This window comes from Panthera tigris, chromosome E1 (genome assembly GCF_018350195.1).
Source record: "Panthera tigris isolate Pti1 chromosome E1, P.tigris_Pti1_mat1.1, whole genome shotgun sequence".
Classification (NCBI taxonomy): Eukaryota; Metazoa; Chordata; class Mammalia; order Carnivora; family Felidae; genus Panthera; species Panthera tigris.
In genome coordinates, this window is record NC_056673.1 from 28,385,753 (window position 1) to 28,409,284 (window position 23,532).

The 23,532-nt window shown below is 51.1% G+C and overlaps 2 protein-coding genes across 3 annotated transcripts; one reads left to right on the top strand and one right to left on the bottom strand.

Annotated features, from left to right (window-relative positions):
- Positions 1-630: 630 nt before the first annotated feature.
- MKS1 (MKS transition zone complex subunit 1) lies at positions 631-13,071 on the top strand. 2 transcript variants are annotated; one of them, XM_007086714.3, is made up of 18 exons: positions 631-726; positions 1,138-1,247; positions 2,652-2,722; positions 3,391-3,546; positions 4,612-4,709; positions 4,908-5,036; positions 5,300-5,404; positions 5,990-6,098; positions 6,890-6,946; positions 8,001-8,043; positions 8,302-8,367; positions 9,811-9,881; positions 10,200-10,269; positions 10,369-10,476; positions 11,178-11,311; positions 11,841-11,923; positions 12,009-12,106; positions 12,208-13,071. In XM_007086714.3, exons 1-18 carry the CDS (start codon positions 647-649, stop codon positions 12,297-12,299), a joined length of 1,680 nt encoding a protein of 559 aa, XP_007086776.2. In that variant the 5' UTR covers positions 631-646; the 3' UTR covers positions 12,300-13,071. The 2 variants fall into 2 exon arrangements, with proteins under 2 accessions (XP_007086776.2, XP_042822876.1); XM_042966942.1 differs by lacking the exons at positions 631-726; positions 1,138-1,247; positions 2,652-2,722; positions 4,612-4,709 and having other exon boundaries at positions 3,454-3,546.
- EPX (eosinophil peroxidase) lies at positions 7,403-22,845 on the bottom strand. The gene is given in 11 exon segments (XM_042965449.1): positions 7,403-7,512; positions 14,751-14,988; positions 17,699-17,708; positions 17,711-17,874; positions 18,311-18,533; positions 18,536-18,574; positions 18,963-19,123; positions 19,781-20,099; positions 21,164-21,443; positions 22,287-22,347; positions 22,707-22,845. Coding segments are annotated over 10 exon segments (1,623 nt in total). The 3' UTR covers positions 7,403-7,512; positions 14,751-14,761.
- Between the last annotated feature and the right edge of the window lie 687 nt (positions 22,846-23,532).

Genomic DNA, 23,532 nt, shown 5'->3' on the forward strand with positions numbered 1-23,532 from the left:
AAAAACTGTTCAATAATAACAAATATTCCTTCCTTACTGTTAGCTTCCTTGTTCCTTCTTTCTCCGGCTCAGGGAATACCAATTCAAGGACTAATAACTCTTCTGACACTTTTTTTGTTTTCTTCCAAGAATATATTTTCATGTCTGAATAAGTGCCAACGCCTTCCCTGAAAGAATGGGTGCATTCTGAATCACGTTCACCGATTTTCAGGTCAAAGTTTTCGAGCATCAGTGGAAGGCAGTGTGGCGTGATAAGACAAGTCGAGTCGAGGACTCAGGTCACCTGGGTCTGAATCTCCATCACCATTTCGGAATCACCATTTCACCATTGTGAAAGGAGTCGATGGTGCTGCCTTAGTTTTCTCACTTGTAAAGGGCACCAAATCCGGTCCTGGGTGTGAACGAGCTTTGTCGCACGTACATGCGATAAGGTCGCACGCACATGATCCAGAGGTACCGCAACCTGACCGCACCCAATAGCTCCGGCAGGGTCCCGCCAGCTCCGGTCGCTCGCCTGCGGGGCCGTGCCAGGAACCGTAGGTTGCGCGCGCAGCACCTCCGTCGCCTCCCAAACACCGCGTCTCCGTTGCCAGGGGAACTGGGGGCTGTGCGCTTTCCGGCGCTGTCGCGACGAGTCGCAGCTGTCATGGCGGAGACAGTTTGGAGCACTGACACCGGGGAGGCTGTGTATCGCTCCCGGGACCCCGTGCGCAACTTGCGTCTCCGGTAGTCGCATCGTCCCAGAGCCCTGTGCTTTTATACTCTCAAATAATTCGAGCCTGAACCTCACTTGTTTGCTGAGTGCCCACTTCCGCTTTCAATCCTGATCTCTGCCTTTCTGGTCTCCTCGCGTCTCCCTCACTACCCTCAACCCTCTCCACTCACAACTTCCAGACCTGTCCAAGCCCTCTCAAGTCTCTGCCCTTCTCAAATTCCTCGGAGCTCTGTGTACCCAATACACTCTCTAATCGGCACTCTTTCCCTTAGGATCCCGGGCCGCGCTCAGGTGCACCAGGCCCACCTTGGTAGCCCCGCCCTCTTCTTTCTTTTGGTTCCCCCCCCCCCATCTTTGCTCTTTGTTCATCTCCAGGTTGTATGTCTTGTAATCAGTATTTCGGGCTTTTCTTTTCCTGACAGAGTCCACCTGCAAAGAATCACATCAAGCAACTTCCTCCGTTACCAGCCTGCTGCCCAGCCTGGGAAGGACCTCATAGACTTGGCCACTTTTAGGCCTCACCCAACTGCCAGTGGGTGTTTGGTGGTGATGCGACCCTTTGGAGATCTGGGGAAGGGCCTGGGGCGGTAGTAACCTTTTAAGACCTAGTAGACCCGGTTCTGTAGTCTAAGAAAAGGCATAGAGAGGTTGAGTTCCTTGCCCACGGTCACACGGTCACACGGTCGGTAAATGTTGAAGCAAGGATTTGATCCCAAGCAGTTTTAATTGCTCCATTATGTTGTGTATGGAAATTGAGTAAGACCTGATTCTTGCCATCAGGAGTTGATCCGAATTGTGGTCAAATGTAGTAAAATAACAAAGATTATACCTTAGATATGTTATAAATCTGCCTAGAAACCTAAATACTGCTTGTGGCATTTTTTTCTAAGAGAAAATATGCCCCAAATTCCTAATATATGTGTATATTATATATACACACGCTTTTAAAAACAACTTAAAAAAACTTTTTTAATGTTTATTTATTTTTGAGACAGAATGCGAGTGGGTTAGGGGCAGAGAGAGAGGGAGACACAGAATCTGAAGCAGGTCCAGGCTCCAAGCTGTCAGCACAGAATCTGATGCGGGGCTCAAACTCACGAGCTGTGACATCATGACCTGAGCCGAAGTCGGATGCTCAACTGATTGAGCCACCCAGGCGCCCCTAAAAATAACTTTAAGTTTTACATATATCTATACCTATATCTATATCACACACACATACACACTATTTAAAAATAATTCTTAATTGGCATCTGCTTGAAAAGGGAACATGTTAACATCAACTGGTGTCTTGCAGTTTACCTTATCTTGGAAGCCAGAAGAGTGAGGAAGAGAGGACAGTGTGTTTGTGTTAAATCACTAATCTCTCTGCTTTTGTTGTTTTTGTTCAGATATATTCTTGGGCAAGGGTGGGCTGGTGGGTTGTGAAGCATGTGTCTCTGAAAAAGGCATACTCAGCTACGAGTGTATTCAATTTGGTTCTTTAAATACTCACCTTTCCTCCTCTCTTCTGGCACTTGGTCTCCTAAAGGTTATAGGGCTTGTGGTTCTAGATATATGGTTTCAGGAACAGTAAAGGTAAAAACACCAGGGTTCCTATCTAGCAAATGTAGACAATTGGGATTGAGGAAGAGGTATTCAGCCCATATCTAAATTTGACTCCTGACACTGAATTAGATTAAGTAATTCCTGGGAGCCACGACTTCCTTTTATTCAAATTAAAGTAGTAATTAAAACTTCTTGGGTCCTAATCCTGGCTTCTACATATATCCACAGCCTCTCTAACCTTTGTTTAGAGTGAGTGCTTAATAAATCCCCAAACTCCAGCTGGTTTTGTGGCAAATATTAGAGCAGGGACTTCAGTAATAACCAATCACAGAGCAAGAAGTGGTGCTGATTTGACTCAGACGTTTGACTCACTCTGTGGTCTTTGGAGGTGGACACCGCTCAGAGGAAGAGGAAGAGGAAGAGGTCGTGATTGGGTGGCAGGAGAAGCTCTTTAGCCAGGTAAGCCAGTGTCACTTACCTACTTCTACCTGGTCTACCTCCACCTGGCTGGTAGCAGGGAAAGATTCTTGACACATATTGTCTAATTTCCAGAAAGTTATAGCAGTTTATACATTCCCCTGATGTGTTTAAAGGGCAGTATAACATAGTGACCAACGCTACCCTGTTTTATGATCCTGGGTAAGGCACTTTTCACCTCTGGGTGAAATCTGCCATCTGTAACAGCAAAGTTGGATTAGACCATCACTCTGGTTCCTTTTAGATCTAACATTCTTGGATCGCTTGCCCTGCATTAATTCAGATAAATGGAAATTGGCTATGAAAACATGTCAAATAACATTAACTCTATAATTAAATTTCTTTTTAATGTTTATTTAGTTTTTGAGGGAGAGAGAGAGACAGAGTGTGAGTTGGGGAGGGGCAGAGAGAGTGGGAGACACAAAATCTGAAGCAGGCTCCAGGCTCTGAGCTGTCAGCACAGAGCCTGATGCGGGGCTTGAACCCACGATCCGCGAGATCATGACCTGAGCTCAAGTCGGTCGCTTAACCGACTGAGCCACCCACGCACCCCAAATAGCATTAACTCTATAGAACTGATTTGACTAAACAGTTACAGGGACAAAAGTTTGACATATTCTCAGTACATCTCTGTGTCCTGGTTACCTCAGTTTGAAGTGGATCTGTACCGAAATGAAGCGGCCTGTCAGAACCCTTTGGATCATCAGTACCGTCAAGAGATCCTGAAGCTGGAGGCTTCGGGTGGCAGGAAGAACCGACGAATTTTTACCTACACTGACTCTGATAGATACACCAATGTGGAGGAGGTATTGTTTTTTTCTGGGGTCCCATGGCTTCCTTCTCCTTTTCCTCCCCTAGCTTCTGGGTCTCACCGGGTTCTGTATGTTAAGCCAGAAGCCTGTTAAGGGGCAACAGACAGCCTATGTAGGAACTGCCTCGTGCTGCTGGCAGCCAAGCTGGACAGTGGGCACAGTTTTCGGGTGGTGTGGCTGCTCCTTCTCCACCTGCTAGAGGGCCCGGGGAAGCTGGTAGTGTGTCTAATGATAGGCTTGCAGACTACGGACCCGAGGGAAGCAGCCCCTGGGCTGGACTTCCTCCGTTCATCATGAGATGACACAGGTGGGTGGAGTCCTGAACCATCTAGATAAAACTCATCAGGGGATGCAGCCACAACTCTGAGTCTGTGGGTTTGAAGAGGGATTCAGTACAGCCCTCGGGAGCGGCTCACGTACCCTTGTGGACTTGCTTTACATGTTCGTCCCTGTAGGACATGTTCTTTCTTCCCTGGAAATGTTAAGCTCCTTGAGAGTGGAGCCTGTATTTTCTGATTTTTGTCTATGACCTTGTAGCTCTGCAAGGAGCAGGTATTAAATGAATGTTTTTGAAAGATTGGTGCTTATGTTAGGAAGGCTCTGGGTTGGTAGCGTATAAAATTTGGGTTTTCTATTTTAGAAAAGTAAATGACATTACACTTAGTGCTGAATTACCCATGCAAGGGACTTTTCACGCGATACTTTGTATCCCATTTGGCATCTTCCAAGTACCTGGTAATGTCAACAGCTACCAGGCACACTCGCCCAACTTTTTGTTGGTGTGTACTCAGAGATTGTAGACTCCTTTTAATATTATCATAAAGAAACTCATTTCTGAAGGTTGATATGCTGCTAAAATCTTGGAGCAAACCAAGGCATGGTAGGAATCTTCTGTGCCATGTTTGTGCTACTGCTCTCCTCCACTGACACATACAGTTGTGAGGTGTGACTGTTAGATTCGGGTCCCAGATGAGGTTTCAGAAGGAAGGCTTGCCTTCAGTACCTGATCCCATGTGGCCCTGACCAGATGGATCACACAGGGCTGCTCTCTTCTCCTAGCACTGTCAGAAAATGACCACCGCAGCCCGGGAGGTGCCATCGTTCTTGGTTGAGCGAATGGCAAATGTCAGGCGGCGACGGCAGGACAGGCGAGGGATGTGAGTGCAAATCTGTATGGGGGAAGGAGTGGGGGTGGGGGGGGGCTTTGTAGTCCTTCCAGGCCAATATCCGGATATGTTCACCCACTCGAGCTTCCCATTCTGCAGTAGGTCCTCCCTGGGTGTGCTCCCCTAGATTCCTCCTTTAGGCTCGTTAGGAGGTGCCAGGGAAGTGACCCTTCCTGTGGTGTCTCCCAGGGAGGGCGGCATCCTCAAGTCGCGAATTGTCATCTGGGAACCATCAGAAGAATTTGTCAGGAACAACCATGTCATCAACACCCCTCTTCAGACAATGTACATCATGGCAGACCTGGGGCCCTATGGAAAGTGAGTGAAGCCTCTCACCCCCCAGCTCAGATTCTCCTCCTCTTCCCTCGCTAACCATCACCTACCTGTTACAGTCATCCTGGGGTATGTGGGAGGGAGGGACTTTTTCCTCTTTTACTTCTTAGTTGTACTCAGAAGAAGGTACTATGACAGTTCTCGCTATAGCTTCTGTCCTCTCGCCTGACGTGGGCTGACTATGTCTTCCTCTCTCTGGAGGTGGGACCAGTGGTCCTGAACCTGGGTGTTGATTTTCTGGTATCTAGGCTTGGCTATAAGAAGTATGAACATGTCCTCTGTACTCTGAAGGTGGACAGCAATGGTGTGATCACAGTAAAACCTGACTTCACCGGCCTCAAAGGACCCTACAGGTGAGGGAAAGAAGTAAGGGAGAGTGGAGACTGGCATTCCTTCCCTTGGCTTCACTTCTGGCCCCTAGTTGGGATTCTGAGAAGTCCTTCATCTTCTCTGATTTCCTTATTCCCAGGCAATGGTTCGTATTCTGTTTTCTGATAGACTCATAGGATCGTGGGGACCCCGTTCTCAGAAAGCGTGCAGCTATACCAGTTTGAAAGGGATAACTTCGGTGGTGTAGTTAAGTGAAAATAATCCTCGGTGCCGCTGCATGAAGGGACCGGCCTGAACAGGGCGAGGGGAGCTCAGCCACATCTCCTCCTCTGGGCTGGCTATTCCTGCCTCCATGTCTTACAATAACAGGACAATAAATTAGAAATGACCTAAACCTACCTGTCTGTTTTTTCGGGTGAGAGAACCGGGTGCCAGGGAAGTTGTGCTTTAGGGCTTCCCCGTGACTGTGAGGCAGAAAGGGGCCCCGGACCTATACTCTGTGTCCACTCTGATGCCCTTTCTGCTCTTCCGCTTTGTTTCTCTCTCCTCATCATTTGGCCTTTTTCATCGTTGGTGAGAGTTGGTCTTTTTGTGGTTTGACCTGACAGAATTGAGACCGAGGGGGAGAAGCAGGAGCTGTGGAAGTATACTATCGACAACGTGTCCTCCCTCGCACAGCCAGAGGAAGAGGAGCGGGAGCAACGTGTGTTCAAGGATGTAAGAGCGAGTTCATTCCGAGCGCGGGGACGAGCCTTGGTGCCCAGGAGCTGAGCCCACGTCCGAGGTTGATGTGCGCAGTTGCAGTCTTTCTTACATGGGAAGCACTGCTGAGTGTCAGCCACAAGTTTTTGATCACATAACATGATAACAATGACTATTTATTTTGAGTGTTTGCCAAGCTTTGCTAGGCCCCTCACATGCTTTATTTCATTTAGACAATACTACAACCCTTTGAGGTGAATACTTTTATTATTACCATTTTATAAATGAGGAGACTGAGATTGAAAAGCTAAGAAGTCTGCCCAAGGTCATGGGCTTGTAAGTGCAAAAGCCAGGATTTGGTCCCAGACCAGCAGACTCCAGAGCCTCTGTGCTTCACTTTAAAATGTCAGTGATAGTAGTGTTTGGGGTGCCTGGGTGGCTCAGTCAGTTAAGCGTCTGATTCTTCATTTCGGCTCAGGTCATGATCTCGCGGGTGTGAGATCGATCCCCACGTCGGGCTTCACGTTGGATGTGGCGCCTGCTTAAGATTCTCTCTCTCCCTCTCCCTCTCCTTCTGCCCCTTCCCCCCGCCCCTGTTCATGTGCACGCTCGCTCGCTCTCTCTCTCTCCCTCGTCTCTCTCTCTCAAAAAATTTAATTTAATTTAAAAGTCAGTGGCTTGGATGCTTAGGCCTCCAGCTCTCTGCGGCATTTCCTGCCACAGCTTCTTTTCTCCCACCCATTCAGACCTGACCCATGGCCTGGCTGGGGCTGCATCTTTAGTTTTCATGTGGTTTGTTTCCTCAGCTCTACGGCCGCCACAAGGAATATCTCAGCAGCCTGGTGGGCACTGACTTTGAGATGGTGAGTAGCGTGGCTGCCCGCAGCACCACGAGCTGGGTTTGGCCAGGGCATTCGGACTGTGGCTGAGTAATAGCACGTTTCTTAAAGGACATATTCTTTATGCCAGAAGGAAGTCAGAGGATAGCATGTAGAGCACAGTTCTTGTTACGTGTTTTGAAATACAGCATATTGACAGAACCATTAATGAAAAAGAAAATGTCAGGGAAAAGGTTCTAAAAGGGCACACGTGCTATGGATTGCTTTCTCTGGGGTGGGGGTTGGGTGGTGAGAGGGGTACGTCAGGAATGTTTATTTTGCATTCCCTAAACTTAGTAGTTTTACGTTTTTATCAGTGGTTAACACATGCAGGTGTTCCTTTATAATTGTTTTTAAAAATAAATGTAGGGAAGAAAAATGTCTTCCTCATTCTTCATGTGGATATTTTTCCTAAGATGCCCCATGGAGAGGGAAGGGGAATCATTTCTGTTTGTCAAATAATTTAGCTCTTAAACAACCAAAACAAAATAGTTTATGTCAGTCATTCTGTGGTCCTGTTCTTTGTCTTCTTTATTCCGGGAGTTCCATTCCTAGGTCAGGAAACAAGCACAGGATTACCCAGCAGTCTCCCTCTCTCCCCAAACCAATTCGTTATTTTTATATTGCATTAACAGTAGACGGGCAGTGTTAAAAAGTTAGATAAGAAAACACAAGTAATTCAAAAAGTGAGCTCCCTCCTTCCTTGACCAGGGGTCGAAAGGGAACAGGGGTGTCCAGCTGCGCCCCCCAACCCTGTATGGCGAAGGGCGGCGGTTGTTGCTTCCCTTGGCTATTCCTGTAAACTCTCCATACTTCATTGCCCTCCTCACCCTTTAAATTATGTGCTTTCTTTTCTGTTACAAATTTTAGAAATGAAGGAAACCGATCTGTGGAGTGGCAGGGTAGGGAGGAAGCGCAATAGTGACGCACCCAGATCTGGCGGCCGGTGTCAGGTCTTCCTGGGGTTCGTGGACGGGCTGGAGGAGAAGTGCTGACTCCCCCAGATGCCCTGATCTTTTCCCGCTTCTCTCCACCTTAGACTGCCCCAGGTGCCCTCCGGCTCTTTGTAAACGGAGAGGTAGGTAAGTGCCTTGCCAGACAGAGATCCCTTGATGCTTGGGCAGGGGCCCCGTAGAGCTGCGAAGTAGCTCCTGTAGCCGCAGTGGACGCACCAGGTTGTCTGCACTACTTGGGAAACTCAGTCCTGAGTCTTTCCTGGAAACGCAGAGAGTTCCTGGCCCTCCAGGGACTTGCTTCCTGAAGTGTGTAGGCCTTTCAGGACTGAGTCGGGTGCTAAGGGTGATAGGAGAATGAGCTGAAATCATTTCTTGTTTTCTTAGTTTCAGCCCAAGGCTACGAGTATGACAATCTCTATGTGCACTTCTTTGTGGAATTGCCAACCACTAGTAAGTAATTTTCATAAGTCTCTTTTATACCCATTCTGACAATTTTCTAGAGGAATTCAGTCAGGCCTCCTTCCCACCTTTTTTCAAAGAAATAGTTATTGTCTTTTTCAAAGTCATAGATCACTTCCAAGTTGTCAAATCCTGTGGTGACCTCTGTGCATTCACCCTACATGACCTCTCAGAAGCTCGTGGCCCAGCTTGCATTTCCTCACTGAAACTCCTTTAGGCTTCTGGCTCCACACTTCTCTCTTCTTTCTTGTAGGTGGCTCGTCAGTCCCCTTGGTTGTTTGGTCATCTGTTGGTCTTAAAGCATTAGAGTGTCCATGGCTGGGCCTGGGCCTTCTGTTATTCTGTCTTTACAGCCTTTCTAGGTGGTCCCATCCATCCATGACTTGTAATGGCGTCTCAGACCCCCCAGATTTCTCTCTAGCCTTGGCCTTTCCCCCGAGCTCCAGGCTCATATCCAGCTACCTCTTTGTCATTTCTGCTTAGCATGACCCAGAGGACTCTTGATTCTCCTTCCTGCATCAAACCTGCCTTCATGGTCTTCCCCCATCTTAGGGAAAGAGTCCCTTCCCTAAGGGACATGGCCATGTCATTTACTTAGTTGCTGGTGCCGAAAACCCAGGAGACACCCTGAATTCCTCACTTTCTCTAGCTCCTTGCAGCCCGTCATTCTATCAGCAGTTCTGTCAGCTTTGTCTTCAAAAGATGTCCTGAACATCTGCTCTCTCGAGCACCCTAGACCAAGCCACCTGCATCTCTCATCTTCTGCCGTGGCCAATGCATTAACTTTCTTACTTACCCTGCTGCTTCCTTTATACCTCATCTGCCACAGGCGCCACAGCCACATGGCTTTGAAAATGGAAGCTAGCTGTGTCTCTCTTCGGCTTTAAACCCCAACAGCTTCCCCTCCCACTTAGTGTAAAAACCAAGCTCCAGAGCCTGAATGAACTGGCCCCTGCCTATCTCTCCCTCACAGAATTCCAGTCAGACTTTCTGTTCTTGAACATGCCAAGTTCATTTCCACCTTAGGGCCTATTGGGGATCATTTCCTTTGTCTGAAACCTTTCTGTCTATCTTTGCACGAATGGTTCTTCCGAGTTTAGGTCTCAGCCAAAGTGTCACCTTTGAGAGGTCCTCCCTCACCATCCAGTCTAAATGAGCCTGTTTTATTTTTAGCAGAGCATCTGTCACTACCCAATAGCCTCTTGTTGGCTGGTTTGTTGTGTTTCCCCTGCCAACTGGAATGTCAGTTCCATGAGAGACAGGGATCTTTTCTCTCCCCAGTGATGGGTCATAGCACATAGGAGACACTCAGTAAATGTTAAGTGAATGACTGAGTGTGTGAGTGAATGAACCGATAAAGGAACTTTGTCTTTTTCTCAACCACTTGCCTTCCTCCCAGGTCAACTGACTGTATATATGCCCCTTGGCTTTCAGATTGGTCAAGCCCAGCATTCCAGCAGCTCTCAGGAATAACACAGACCTGTGCCACCAAATCCCTGGGACTGGTATGGAAAACAAGAGGGGTATCTGGAGGGGAACAGGACTCCGAAGATTATCAGGACTGGGGAGGATTCAGAGTTGGCTCTGGCCCTTCTCTGTGGGCTCTGCAGGGCTGCCTGGTCCAGGGGCTCCCTCTCTGTCTTTCTGTGGATGGTAGCAGCCTGTATTTGGGCGTCCCCTCCCCTCTCAGCCTCTTATTTCCTATCTTGAGTGAGAGTTTTTCCCTCGTGAAGGTATGTCATCGGCCACAGAGAGAACAAGTTCCCGTTGAGGCCTAGCCTATCCCATGACACCGAGTATAAAATAAAACTTCTCTTTTTTAGGATAAGGTGGCTTACTTCTCCTACCCATTCACATTTGAGGCCTCCTTCCTCCATGAAGACGAATCTGCTGGTGAGTAGCTCAGTAGATCCTGGGCCCGGCATCTCCTCTGGTGGTACCCTCTCTTGGTGAAGGCCTCCTGTGACCTGCTGCTTCTCTCATGTCTCCCAGATGCTCTCCCAGAGTGGCCTGTGCTCTACTGTGAGGTCCTCTCACTGGACTTCTGGCAGAGGTATCGCGTGGAAGGCTACGGGGCTGTGGTGCTGCCCGCCACCCCAGGTGACCTCTTGTCCCTGCCCTCCACGTGGCCTCTGTGCCCCAGCTCCTAGGAGCGAGACTAACACTTCCAAAAGATTCCATCGCTTCCAGTGAGAAGTAGGGACGGTTAGGAATTAGACGCATTTAACTTGCAATATTCCTTGCTCGTTTTGAGGAATTTCCCCCGCTCTGTTAGAGACAACTGAGTGAAATTGCAAGTAACCGCAAAGTAGAGCAGCCTGAGCATCTGTGGCGTCCGCTCCGAGCTCCGCTGATTTGACTCTCGGCCTTGAGGGACCGGCTCAGGCAGGGTGGGCTCTCGGCACACATGTATTGGATGGATCAGCATTCATTTTGAAGTAATAGCCACTGTCTTCTGTTGTCAGGCATTGCACGAAGCGCGTCTCGTTTCATTCTGCCGACCTCTCTGCGAGGTCGCTATACCATTGTATACCATGTGTAGGCGCTATACCGTTTCCGTTTTACTAGTGAGGAGAATGGAGATCATGGGGGTTAAGAAACTTGACCTGGGTATGCAAGTAACAACTGGCAGAGCTTTTAATTTCTAGCTGATTGATTTCCAAACAGGTGCCCCAAGCCCCCATGATAACCTTCACCAGAGGTCAGGTGTTTTCGTGGTTGGTAGGCCTGTGTCATTGCTGGGGGTCAGTGAGAGACCACATGCCCTTTCTGGCTGTGGCCCCATTGTCCTTTCTGCATAGGCTCTCACACCCTGACAGTCTCCACGTGGAGACCCATGGAACTTGGCACGGTGGCTGAGCTGAGGAGGTTTTTCATTGGCGGCTCTCTGGAACTGGAGGACCTCTCCTACGTGCGGATACCGGGAACCTTCAAGGTCACTTTTGTCTCTAGGCAGACTTCATGCTGGGAGCTTAGGTTCCTGTCTCTTCTGGAGAAGGTGGGATCAGGGTTAAGGCCCCTTAATTGCATCATTATTACTTAGTCCCTTCCTGCCTGTGGTTTAAGCTGGAGGTCATGGCCACATCTTGAACCAGGTACAGACATAGGAGATCCTAGGAAATCTCCTATCCTAGGAGATCTCTGGAAATGAGTATACTCAGAGATTCCCCTGGTCCCGTCAGAGTTACTGGCCCCTCCTTCCAGCCCATCACGGAGGCTTCAGTAATCGAAGGTGGAGAGGATTGGCAGGCCGCTTATAAGGCTGCTATTCTCCAGGGAGGTTGGAATGTCCCCTCATGTACGGTTGGGAGCCCAGTGTTAGCCTTGAGATGATGGAGTCTGGGTGCTGGAATGAGGTTTCCCCATTCTCTCCGAGAATGGGAGTAAGGATGGGGGTGAGGCCAGCGTGCTCCTGGGATCTAGAAGCCACAGAAGCCTGACGCTGTCTTAACTGCACACCACAGGGAGAGCGTCTGAGCCGCTTTGGGTTCCGCACTGAGACCACAGGCAGCGTCACCTTCCGCCTGCACTGTCTGCAGCAATCCAGGTGAGTAACCCTGGCCTCTGCCTCGGGGAGCCTTACCCCTGAGGGCTGGAGAGCAGCTGTGGCCGTGTGGTGGGTTTGTGTGCAGGGCCTTCATGGAGTCCAGTTTCCTCCGGAAAAGGATGCGGAGTGTGCTGGACCGTCTGGAGGGATTCAGCCAGCAGAGTTCCGTTCACAGCGTGCTGGGTAGGTCCCCCTGCCCCCCGCAGCCGGCCACCCAGCACCAGCAGCAGCCACGCTCCCCCCCACAGCGTGGCAGCTGACTGCTATACTTGCTCCCCTCGCAGAGGCCTTCCGTCGCGCCCGGCGCCGCATGCAGGAGGCCCGAGAAAGCCTTCCCCAGGACCTGGTGAGCCCTTCGGGAACCATGGCGTCCTAGCGCACTGCTGCACTGGCCCCTGGGCAAGAGGACAAGATGCGTGATGGCTAACGCTGGTGTCCCCCTACCTTCGTCCTTCTGACTGCTGACCCCATTGACCTGCCGAGAACCAGAAAAGCTGAGAAAATCCCAGGCCGGTGCCTCTGCCTGGTCTTCAGCAGGGTCTCCTCCCTGCTGCGAAGCAATAAAGCTGGAGACCCTATGGTCCCCCTCTTCATATTTCATTTACTGCAAGTGGGAGTCACCCCAAGGCAGACTTATTGGTTTAGCTCCGTTTGGGGTGACCCCACAGTTAGCTCAGTCCTCAACACGGCCTCTTTTCTGGCTTGTCTCACCGTCTCCCAGCGGAGAGCCGCAGGCAACTCCTGGTCTGCAGCCTGCATTACAGATGGAGGTTCGAGGCGCACCGGGGCGGCGCGGTCGGTCGGTTCAGCGTCTGACTCTTCATCTCTCACCTCAGGTCTTGGTCTCACAGTCGTGAGTTCGAGCCCCGCATTGGGCTCTGTGCTGGGCGTGAAGCCTACTTAAATAAAAAAAAATGTAAAAAGAACAATGGAGGCTAAAGAAAGGTGAGAGATATCTTGAATTCCTGGCCCGAGAGCCTCAGCCTCCTCTTTCCAGGGTAGCCTGGGCTTGCTGCTTGGGCTTGTTGTGTTTGGAGATACAGCTTATTTCTGGAGTAAATGAAGGCTAAAGGCAGTGCCCAGTCCTTTCTGCTAGCTGGGTAGTACCTTTATTGTGTTTTCTTGTACATAAAAACTTTGTATATTGACTGATGTGTTGGCTGGTTTTCTGCTCAGGTTGCTGGTGTGGCCAAGGTGTTCTGAATTTTCCCCTTTTCTACCCTTTCCTATCCATAGTGTCTCTTTCGGTTCTCTTATGTGAGCCCGCAGGAGAGCCTTAGGGGTTAGTGCCACCGGTGTCCTGGCTGTGCTCCTTCTAGACATTTGGAGCAAAGCCCAAATGTCATGCCCTCCCCAGCCTAACTCAGAAACCAGCTCCTGCCCCCCAGCCGTCCTTTATTGGTACGAGCAGAGCGTGCTGCCCAGCCTGCAGGCTCCAGCAGAGGATTGTGGGATGGCCAGGACCAGGTGTGGGGTGGCCTGCAGCCATGGGCAGGTGTGGGGGACAGGCTGGGAAATAGAAAAAAGAAGCTGGAAATCGTTCAGATGACTCTTCCTGCCTGGGCCTCAAGACCTCCTTTCACCCAGAGCTGATGCCTGACCTTCTACCTAAGAGGTTCCCAAGGTGGGAGGGTTCACTGCTGCTGGGAGCCCCAGCCGTGACTCCCAGCCACAGAACCAGCCCTGAGCCATAGCCAGCAAAAGCGTCAGCAGGCGTGCTTGCTCCGGGGGAGAAGGTAGCCTTGTGGTCTTCCCTACGTGATCCTGTGTCCGAGGCTGCAGACGTGGAATGGGCTCCTGCGGAAGCAGCACAAGTGGGCCAGTGTGGAACTTGCTGGGTGTGCAGACATGGAGCTGTGTCGGGGTGTTGATGACTGGGCTGGGGTTGATTCGACACTTCCCAATTGCCCCCAAAGTCCTGAGCCTTGGATTAACAGTCCAGAAACTAGCATACCGGGAAGCCACTAGGGGAGAGTACCCTGTCCCTAGTGACGAGTTTTGTTGTCTCTGCTGAGAGGCCTAAAGGGTCTCAGCCATCTGGTCCAGGGAAGGATGTGGAAGCCTGGCCCCACCCAGGGCTGTTGGAGGAGCCCCCCCCCCCCCTTACCTGCAGAGGCCTCATTAGCCTTGCCAGGCTGACGGATCCAACTTGGGGATGCGGTGCAGCTTACAAAGCCCTGGGGGTAAGTGTTGGCCCTGAAGATGTCCCTCGAAATGGTGGGGATACCAGTATGGTCATACGCAATTCCAGACCAGGAAACCTGGCTCAGGGCCTCGTGTGGTAGGGAGGAATTAACAGGATGGGCACCCATTGCATGCCAGGTGCTTCACATCATTTCATTCACTTCTCCAGAATTCCTGTGAAATAGGTATTATTCCCATTTTATAGACGAAGAAACAGGTTCAGCGGTCAAGTAAATTGCCCAGTATAAATGCACAGTAATTTAGCGGCCAGGACTGGATTTAAACGCAGGTGGATACCAAATCCAAATAAGTCAAGTGTTTAACCATAAGTTTAGGAAGGAAACCAGATTTAGCCCTTTCTGTCCATGTTTTCTGGGATCCACTAGCCAGGAAGAGCGAGGCTGACCAGTCATCTCATGGGTTAAAGATGTCCGTAGCTCAGGCAATATCAGCCTTGCCTGGCCCACTGTCTCTCTCCCTCTGACCAGTCTCTCCCCAGAGGAGCCTCCTGGTCTTAGACCCTGTGAACTTGGAAAAAAAATGAATCTAAAAAAAAGGCACTTTCCCCCTTGCTGAGACTTGAAATGCTAGTGCTTTTCTGCCCTGCCTCTGGGGCTGGTCTCTTTAGGGTAGGGTCACTTACCTGTCACCATTTCAGGCTCTTGTGAACTGGTTTTCAAAAAGAGAAGCCAGAAGAGGCCCCACTTGGGCCCCTGGCGAAAGAGGCTCTGCAATGGCCCCAATCCAGACATCAGTATTGTCGGGTGTCCCATACAGATTCAGGAGCTTCCTTGCCAAATCCGGGTTTTGCAGCACCTGGCTAAGCTGTGCCAGATTCCGGGGCTGGGAAAGCCCACAGAAGCGCCTCCGAGCGTTGTGCCCTGTAGGGAAAGGGGCAGAAGCGGATTCAGTCTGACTTCCCTTTAGCTTCTACTTCTCCAGTTTCTCCTGAGAGAGCTCTGTGGTCCGGAAATGTTAGGCAGGACAAGATCCCTGCTGACAGAAGAGGCCCGAACCTTCCAAATGTCGAACCACTGCGCTTTAATTTTCAAAGCAAGTAGACAACCAGGCTTTGTGAGTGTGTCCTAACGTAAGAAGCTGTAGTAATCCAACACTCATAACCACAGGGATATGATTTATTGGGCTCAGGCACATCAATTAGGTGCAAATAAGATAGGACCTAGAACATAAAAGACTTAATCAGGTTTGTAGCAGGAATGAGTGAAGAAGTAAATAAGTGAACAAACCAAGAAATGAAATGTGGTTAATCTACTCAGAAAAGGAACACATGCTATGATTCCATTTACACGAAAGACCCAAAATAGCCAATTATGTAAAGATAGAAAGATGATCAGTGATTGTCAGGGGCTGGAGTGGGGATGGGGAGGGACTGTTATTATAAGGTTTCTTTGTGAGTGATGAAAATGTTCTGACATTAGCAATGGAGATCAATGGGCCAAAGACCTTAACAGGCAAAACAAAAACAAAAACAAAACAAAAACAACAATGCACAACTCTAAATTTACTGAAGTCATTGATAAAGTCATCGAATCATATATTTCATATGGGTGATTTTTGGGATGTGCTAATTATGTCTCGATAAAGTTGCTTTAAAATTTGTTTTCAGCTGCTCAGAAATTTCCAAAGACCAGCCATACTGATTTCTCTGCTATTAGGATCCCACAATAGAACCAAGCCCGATGATGGGGTGGGGACCAGCAAGATACGAGAGAGGTTTGGCCCAATCTTGAAGAAATGCTTGCCCAATATTGTCCATTGAACAACTCACAAACACCACCTTCCAGCTGAGCAAAGGAAAATGATGCAATGTTTTACCTCACTAAGCACAGTTATGTGATCATCTCTTCTGATCCTCACAATACCTTTGTGAGGCATTTTGTAATCCCCATTGTATCAATGGATATTTGCTTGAGCAACTGTGACTTTTAAAAAAATTTTATGGGGGTGCCTGGGTGCTTCAGTTGGTTAAGCATCCAACATCGGCTCAGGTCATGATCTCGTGGTTCGTGAGTTCGAGCCCCGGGTCGGGCTCTGTGCTAACAGCTCAGAGCCTGGAATCTGTTTCAGATTCTGTCTCCCTCTCTCTCTCTGCCCCTTCGCCCTGCTCACATTCTTTCTCTTTCTCTCAAAAGTAAACATTTTTTAAAAATTTAAAAATGAATGTTTTTAACATTTATTTATCTCATTTTGAGAGACAGAGACAGAGCACAAGTGTGGGAGGGGCAGAGAGAGGGAGACACAGAATCCGAAGCAGGCTCCAGGCTCTGAACTGTGAGCACAGAGCCCTACACGGGGCTCGAATCCAGGAATCATGAGATCATGACCTGAGCCGAAATCAGATGCCTAACCGAGCCACCCAGGCGCCCCCAACTGTGACTTTTTTAAGGTCACTCCACCATTAAGTGGAGTTCAAACAATATCTTCCAACTCCAGGTTTGGTGTTTGGAATGGAGGAGACTGTCAGAGCTAGTATCTGGAGAATATTTCTGGGACAGCTTGGAGGAAAGGGTATGGGGGGTGGGGGCACAAAAACTGTGTGGCCCTTGGGTGGGGGCCGGGGGCTAGCAATCTCAGTTCTCCATCAGGGTGCGCCCATAGCTCTTTAGTTGTCAATAGCACCCGCGTGTAAGGAGGAAAGAAACTCAGGTTCCTGGGTGCCTGCTGTGTGCCCGCCAAGTGCTGTGTTAGGTGCAGTAGAGACTGCCCCCACTCCGTCATACACGGCCAAAGATTAGCCAAAGCAGATGGGGCTTTGGGTTGCATTTGGACAAAAAAGTAGGGAGTTCAGGGGAGGGAGAGGGGAGCAAGGTAGTGACCAAAGCCTTCCCCTAACATTGTAGCTTAAACAAGGGGAAGAAAGAAATTTTGAACTTGATTCAAATTTTACTACTTCCTAGTTATGTGGCCTTCAGAAAATTACTAGATATCTTTGAGATTATTTCCTCATCTATAAAAATGGCTGTAATCGTTGCTTCTCAAGGTCATTGGCAGAACTAAATGATTAATATCCATGAAAATTCCTAGCAGAGTGCCTACGTTTTCTTCTTTTCCGGGATGAATTTTTCTTCTTTCCTGGGATTTTTGTGTCGTCACAAAACAGCCGAGGCTGTCTTAATTTTACTCCAACTGTTCCTGCCTCTGGGGCTCTTGGCCTTTCTGCGCTTAGAGCAGGAATCAGTTTCTGTATCTCTGGAACCTGAGTCTTCCTCCTTGGAGCTCGCCTGGGTAAGTGGGGAATGGAGCTGTTCTTCCCTGCCCTTTGGATCTACTGTTTACCCGGAAATTCCTGAACTGCTTTGTCCACTCCTGTGTCCAAGTCCTGGCCGTGCTGTGAATCTACAGCCAGAGGCCGTACAGTGGCTGGAGAAGATAGGACAGGATGGCCAAAGGCTGGTCCCAGGGATGCTTTACCACATGAAGCGTGGCCTCGCATGCTTCTCGACCACAGAACATCGCCTAGACAGTGGCAGTCAGAAAGGATGCACCAAGGGTCTTCTCTGAAACCCGCTCACCACCAGCAGCAGCAACCCGAGGCCAAAGCCTGGGAGGAGGGACGGGCAGCCCCCTGACCCGGGAGGCCGCGGTGTGGTCCCGGCTGCGTTGCGTGTCGAGAGCCACCAGGTCCAGCCCGATCCTCTTCACTTGACAAAAGAGCCGGTCCCGCAGCTCGTCCACTCACACGGAATCTTGAGGGTTCAGCGTGGCAGGGGTGGCCATGAGGCCTGGGATGATGAGGTTGATGCCACCTGGTGGTGGGGAACGTGAACAGCACACACTAGATCAGCCTCTGGGGAGCCCTGGGGTCATCGCGTGACGCCAAGTTAGCTCAGAGCTGGACAAGCTGGTCGCTTGTATTCTATAATGTTTGTATCCGGAAACAAAGGCCTGGGTAGACTCGAAGTGTGCTGGGGCTGGCAGAGAAAGTAGTGACCCCCACTTCTTAAAGAAGGAGCAGAAGACAAGCTCCTGTGAGGCCCGCAAGCCACCAGTCAGACATGAGGATTTTTGGAAATCCTCTGATCCCTGAGGGGATGGGATGCCCAGGACCGAGGGTCTTGGTGGCACCCGCCTTGTTTTCACTGCTCTGGGGAGATGATTAGCAGGGGCCTGAGCAGCAGCCTGGCCTCCTGGCACTAAGCTTGGCCCCACCCCCACTCCCATCTGCTCTTAAAACTTGGTCACCTTCATGCACGATTCGCCAGCTGGCAAAGAAGCTAGTCCTAAGAGGGACACATGAGTTGGGTGCTGAGGCACGGTACTGGCTGTCCAAGCGAAACATGAAGGGCTGGAGCATGGTGTGACCAAAGCGGAAGGCCAGGGTGAAGACACTGGCCGCACGATGGTCCACATTGGAGCAAGACCCCCGGTAGGGCCCCAGGGTTTTCTCCCGGGGGGAGCCTGGGCCTCGCCCAGAACCAGGGGCAGAAAGTCTCAGTAGGTGATGATCTACAAGAGAAGACCGGAGGAACATAACCTTAGAGGCCGCCCACCCCATCCCCTTGCCTTTGGACAAAACTTCCGCTTTCCGAAGGGCTGCTCAGACATATTAATTCCTTATTGCCATCATGTCAAAAGTGGAAATGTTTATTTCCCATTGGCTGGTGAAGCTCCTGAAGCCCAGATAGCTGGATGACAAGGACGGTGTCACACACGGCCAGTTAGTGGCACAGTTTGGGGTACAGGTGGGATCTCAGGTACACTCCCAACCACCCAGACCTAGCTGATTTGAGGCACTTCCCCAAAGGATGCATTAGGGGAAGTGGGAGCCACTCCCTCAAATGGTGTCTCAGGCCAGATTGTCTTCTCAGGGATGCTGGGACCCAGGACTCCCCACGTGGACCGTGGCCTCCACGGTCTTCCGGGCCTCCTGGAGCAGGGTGTCTCCACTCCACGGGGGAGTCAGGCGTCTCAGCTGCATAGCCCACCGGGTGTGCTCCCGCATAAACAGGGTATGCATTGCTGCCAGTTTGGGGGTTTCAGATGGTCGACAGTCCCCTTGAAAACCCCGAGTTCAGAGTCACCACAGCCCTTCCCAGAGAAGTGTCTTTCTGCTGAAGCAGACAGAGCTCTGGGGACTAGAAAGAGGTGGTAGAACTATGTGACCTGGGCCAGGCTCCCCGGCCTGGCCAGACCTCCGTCTCCTCAACTGTGCTATGAACTTCCTCACTGACTGCCACCCTCCGCTCCAGCACAATGGGTCAGGAGCAGGGGGACTGTGGGTCTCAGATCCCCGTTACCGGAACAGATTCAGGCAGGGTGGGAAAGCATGGAGCAGCTTCTGGACTCGGGCCTGAGGATTCTATTCTGTAAGTCAGCGAGACCACGGCTGGCCGAGGGACCCACATGACTCTGGGAACCTTGGCCTTGGGACTGTGAACCCACCCATCCCATGAACTGTATCCATCGGCACATTCCCTGCTGAGGGCTGGACCTTTCCCCAGCTGTGCCCTTGGTGTCAGACCGCTCTCCCCAGGGGCCCCAGGGAAAGAGAACGAGAAGCCTGTTCCTGCAGCCACAGCTTCTCCTAGAGGCCAGGAAGGAAAGCAAATTCCTGAAGGTGGGCCTTACACACAGTCATCCGCTGCCTTTGAACTAAACCTTTTGTACAAGGTCTTATTTAACATACTCTTCAGTAGGCTGCTTGGGGCTGACCTGCCGGGGAGCAGGGGGCGCACAGGGAGGGGTTGGTGAGGAGGTAGGGGTCATCACACAGGTTGTCGAAGGGGAGCCGGGCCCAGCCGTTGTCACTGAAGCAGGTGCTGATGGCCAGCAGCCCCAGGTGATTGGTCTGGTTGCAGAGCTGCAGGGCGAGGGAGACCTCGCTGCCATACACCATGCTGGCATCTGAGAAGGAAGTGAGCGCGCTGAGCTGGTTTTGGACTTGGTTCCTGTTTGGGGGGCATGAGGGCGCTGAACGGAAGAAGGGGATCCAGTCACTCTGGTCCCTGATGCGGGGGTCACTGGATGGGATCTCAGGTGGAAGCGGAGCCACTGACACGGGGGCCCCTGAAGAGCAAGCTCACTCCTCTCGATCATCCCCCACCTGCTTCAAAACCTTGGGCGAAAATCCCCTCCTCTAGGAAGCCCTCCCTGACTCACCCAGACTAGTGCTGCTCGCAGTACTAGTCAGGTCAGTCTGAGCAGCCTTAGCACTTTGTATGGTAGAGTCATGAAAGGTTAGGAACGGGTAAGGCCTTAGATCCCCATTTTACCAATGGGGAAATTGAGGCTCAGAGAGGGGTAGTGACAACTACTCAGCAGGAGAGGAAGGATTAGTTCTCTTGACATTTAGGCCTGTGCTTCTTTTATTCCATTTTATTCGACATTTCCTAAGCACGCTTATGCCTGGTGCTTTGGAGACTACGAAGTTCAACAAAACCCAGCACACGTTGCAGGAAGCTGGCGTTCAGTGAAAACAGATGCACGCATAGAGACGTAACTCTAAATTGAGACGCTATCTGCTATGCTTGATCTAAAAGCCAAAAGCGAAAGGTGTGATAGGAAAATATGGGACGATTCTCCCAAGGAGGTGCTCCCGAACCAGAGCCAGAGGAAGGGGTGAGATTGCAACAGGGAGGAGCCAGCCAGGAGCCCTCACACGTCATGCCCCAAGAATGTCGCTGAATGTGGGAGTGTATGCATATGTGTTCTCCCACCGCCCGCCCCAGATTCCCAGAGAGGCTCTGCTCCCTGGAATCCATCCTTTCTTCTCTAGTGTTCCACACCACCCTTGCCTCTCAGCCTGAGGGATAGTGTCCTGCTCGCACATGATCCCAGGAGATGGTGAGAGATACAGGGCCCTTGGACGACTTCAGGAAAGAGAGAAGGGCAAGAGCTAAGGGAACCTACAGGCTCTCAAAAACAGCAGCCCAGAGTCTTGCCCTCAAACACGCACAGAACTGAGGGTCTGTCCCGGGCCGTGCTTCCTGCCTTGGTCTGATACTCAAACATCATAGACAGCTCTTAAGGAGGGCATGGTAGTCTTCCAGCTCAGGGCCTGGGGTGGGGGCCACATTTGGGGCCTGGGGGACTGGCTGGGGGTAACTTGATGGGGAAGCAGGGGGGCAACTGGGTGCAGGTCCTCTCACAGTCAACCCCCACAGTGAAGGCCACTCTAGCTGGGGGCTCAGGGGTGAAGTCCAAGTCGTGGTCAATGAACTGGCCGCACTGCATGAACATAAGGGTCAGGCCCTGGTGGGAGGTCAGCCTCTCACTGGAGAAGAGCACAATCTGGTTCGAGATGGCCCAGACCCAGTGTGGAGATAGGTCAGTGTGGGGCGTGGGCTCCTGGACCCCACAAAATGTTGGGGCCACCCTGGGACTCAGGGGCAGCAGACTGCTCCTGCTGGAGTTAACACAGTGTCTCCTCTTCTCCTGCCCTCCCTTCCCATCCCCACCTGCTGTGTGGCTGTCATCCCGAGAAGGATGGTCTCTGGTGTGGCCCTGAGGATTCCAGGAGTAGAGAAGGGGAGAAGCCAGGTTGGCTGGCTGAGACCCCACGAGCATTTCCAAAGAGGTAAATAGATCAGATTGATAGATCAATTTATGGACCAATGGATGCCTAGATGACAGGACTGACAGATAGATGCCTAGTTGGTAGGTGACGGATAATAAATACAGAGAGAATTGAATAGATGGAAGAAGAATTAATAAATAGATGTTGGTAGATGAGTAGGTGATTGATTGTTATATTGACATATGAAGAGAAAATTGATAAACTGATAAATGTGAAATCATTTAGATCAATAGACATAGAACAAGGCACATCACTCTTTATATTTAGCAAGATACTTTGACACTAACTCTTGTAGAAAAAACAATACTATAATGGCTGGTACTAATAGATCACACCCTATATAGATGCTTATACTAAGCTCAGGAAGGAGCTAGGACCCTGGACCCAGGCCCCTGCCCACCTTTCCTGTCCCCACACATGCTGATGGAACCCCAGCTTCAGCTTCTGTCCCAGGCCAGTGGCTGTGCTCTCCGGGACCAGGAGGAGAAGTGCAGTGACAAGTAAAGGACCATCACTGGGAAATGCAACAAGTGGGTGCAGGGGCTGCCCCTGACCCAAGGGTGCCTCCCTTCCCCTCCTCCACCCCTCACTCCACACCGAGTGGCCTCCAGCCCCAGAACCCTCTGACTGGAGCCCACTCACTGCTGCAGGGAAAGACCCTTGCTGGGGGCCTCCAACCAGGCCCTGGCCCGCTGGCTGCCAGCTGAGTAAGAGGACAGGCTGTCACTTCCCTTCAGCTGGACACCCACCAAGAGGTGCGATGGCTTCCTCCTCCCTCTCGTGAGTAGCAGCTGAGGGTCTGGAAGATGTTCCATCACTTACAAGCATGGGAAGTAAAAGCCCAGCCCAGAGGCAGCTTGAATCCAGGCTTGACCCTCGGCCAGCTAAGAGACTTGGGGCGAGTAATATAGCTGAATCTCAGGTATAAAACCTACCTCATATTGCTGAGCTGGTCTGTTCCACATCTCCCATCCCTGTACCCTCTTTCTCCCAACACCCCCAGCTGGGCATCCTGCCCTCTCAGGCCAGAGCAGTCCCTGACTCCGTGGAGGGGCACAGTACCAGTGACATTGAAGGAACTGGATCCCTGGAGTTGCAACTGCTCCTCCAGCAGCCCCAAAGTCACGTGCATACAATCAGCAGCCCGAACCACTGTCCTGGTGGCTGCTAACGGTTGTTTGAAGTAGAACAGGACGTCCATGGGGCTGGCCAAGCCTCAGCGGTGAAGCTGCTGCTTGAACCTGCAAGAGGAGGGCGAGGGCTGGAGAAAGGAAGCTCAGCTACCTAGCGGAAGTTCCAGCCTGGTGGCGGAGAGTCAGGGCAGTGTGGACAGGATGGATGGATGGAAGGAAGGCTCTCTACCCGAGGTGCCCAGGGGCAGGTGATAGCTGACATGACCATGGTTGGAGCCCTCACCCCACTCATCAACCCTCCCAGGCCCACCTCCTGAGTCTGATTGTAGCATTCACCAGCAACGGGACCTCTGTTAGACAGCCCCAAAGGGCCGAGGTCTCCACTGTCCTGGGGAAGGCTGTCCAGAGGGAAGGGGACTCAAGGTCCAGGGGCACCACAGGTTCCCCCAGACCCAAGCACTTCCCCCTCCTTTGCCCTCCTCCTTGGCTGTGCAGAGGGATATCACCTGGGACAGTGCCCTCACAGGGCTGGGCCAGGATGAGTGTAGCTAAGACCCCTGCCAGGGCTAGGAACAGCTTCCTCTCTGCCGTGAGACCCCAGCCACAGTGGGGTAAGGGATTGACACCCACATCCTGCACGTAGGTGGGTCCCCTGCTTCCTTCTCACCTGGAGATCCCCAAACTGACCTCTCACCTCCTCCTCTTTTCTGGAAGTAGCTGGGAAGGGACTTTTATATCCTGTCCTAGGGTGAGGG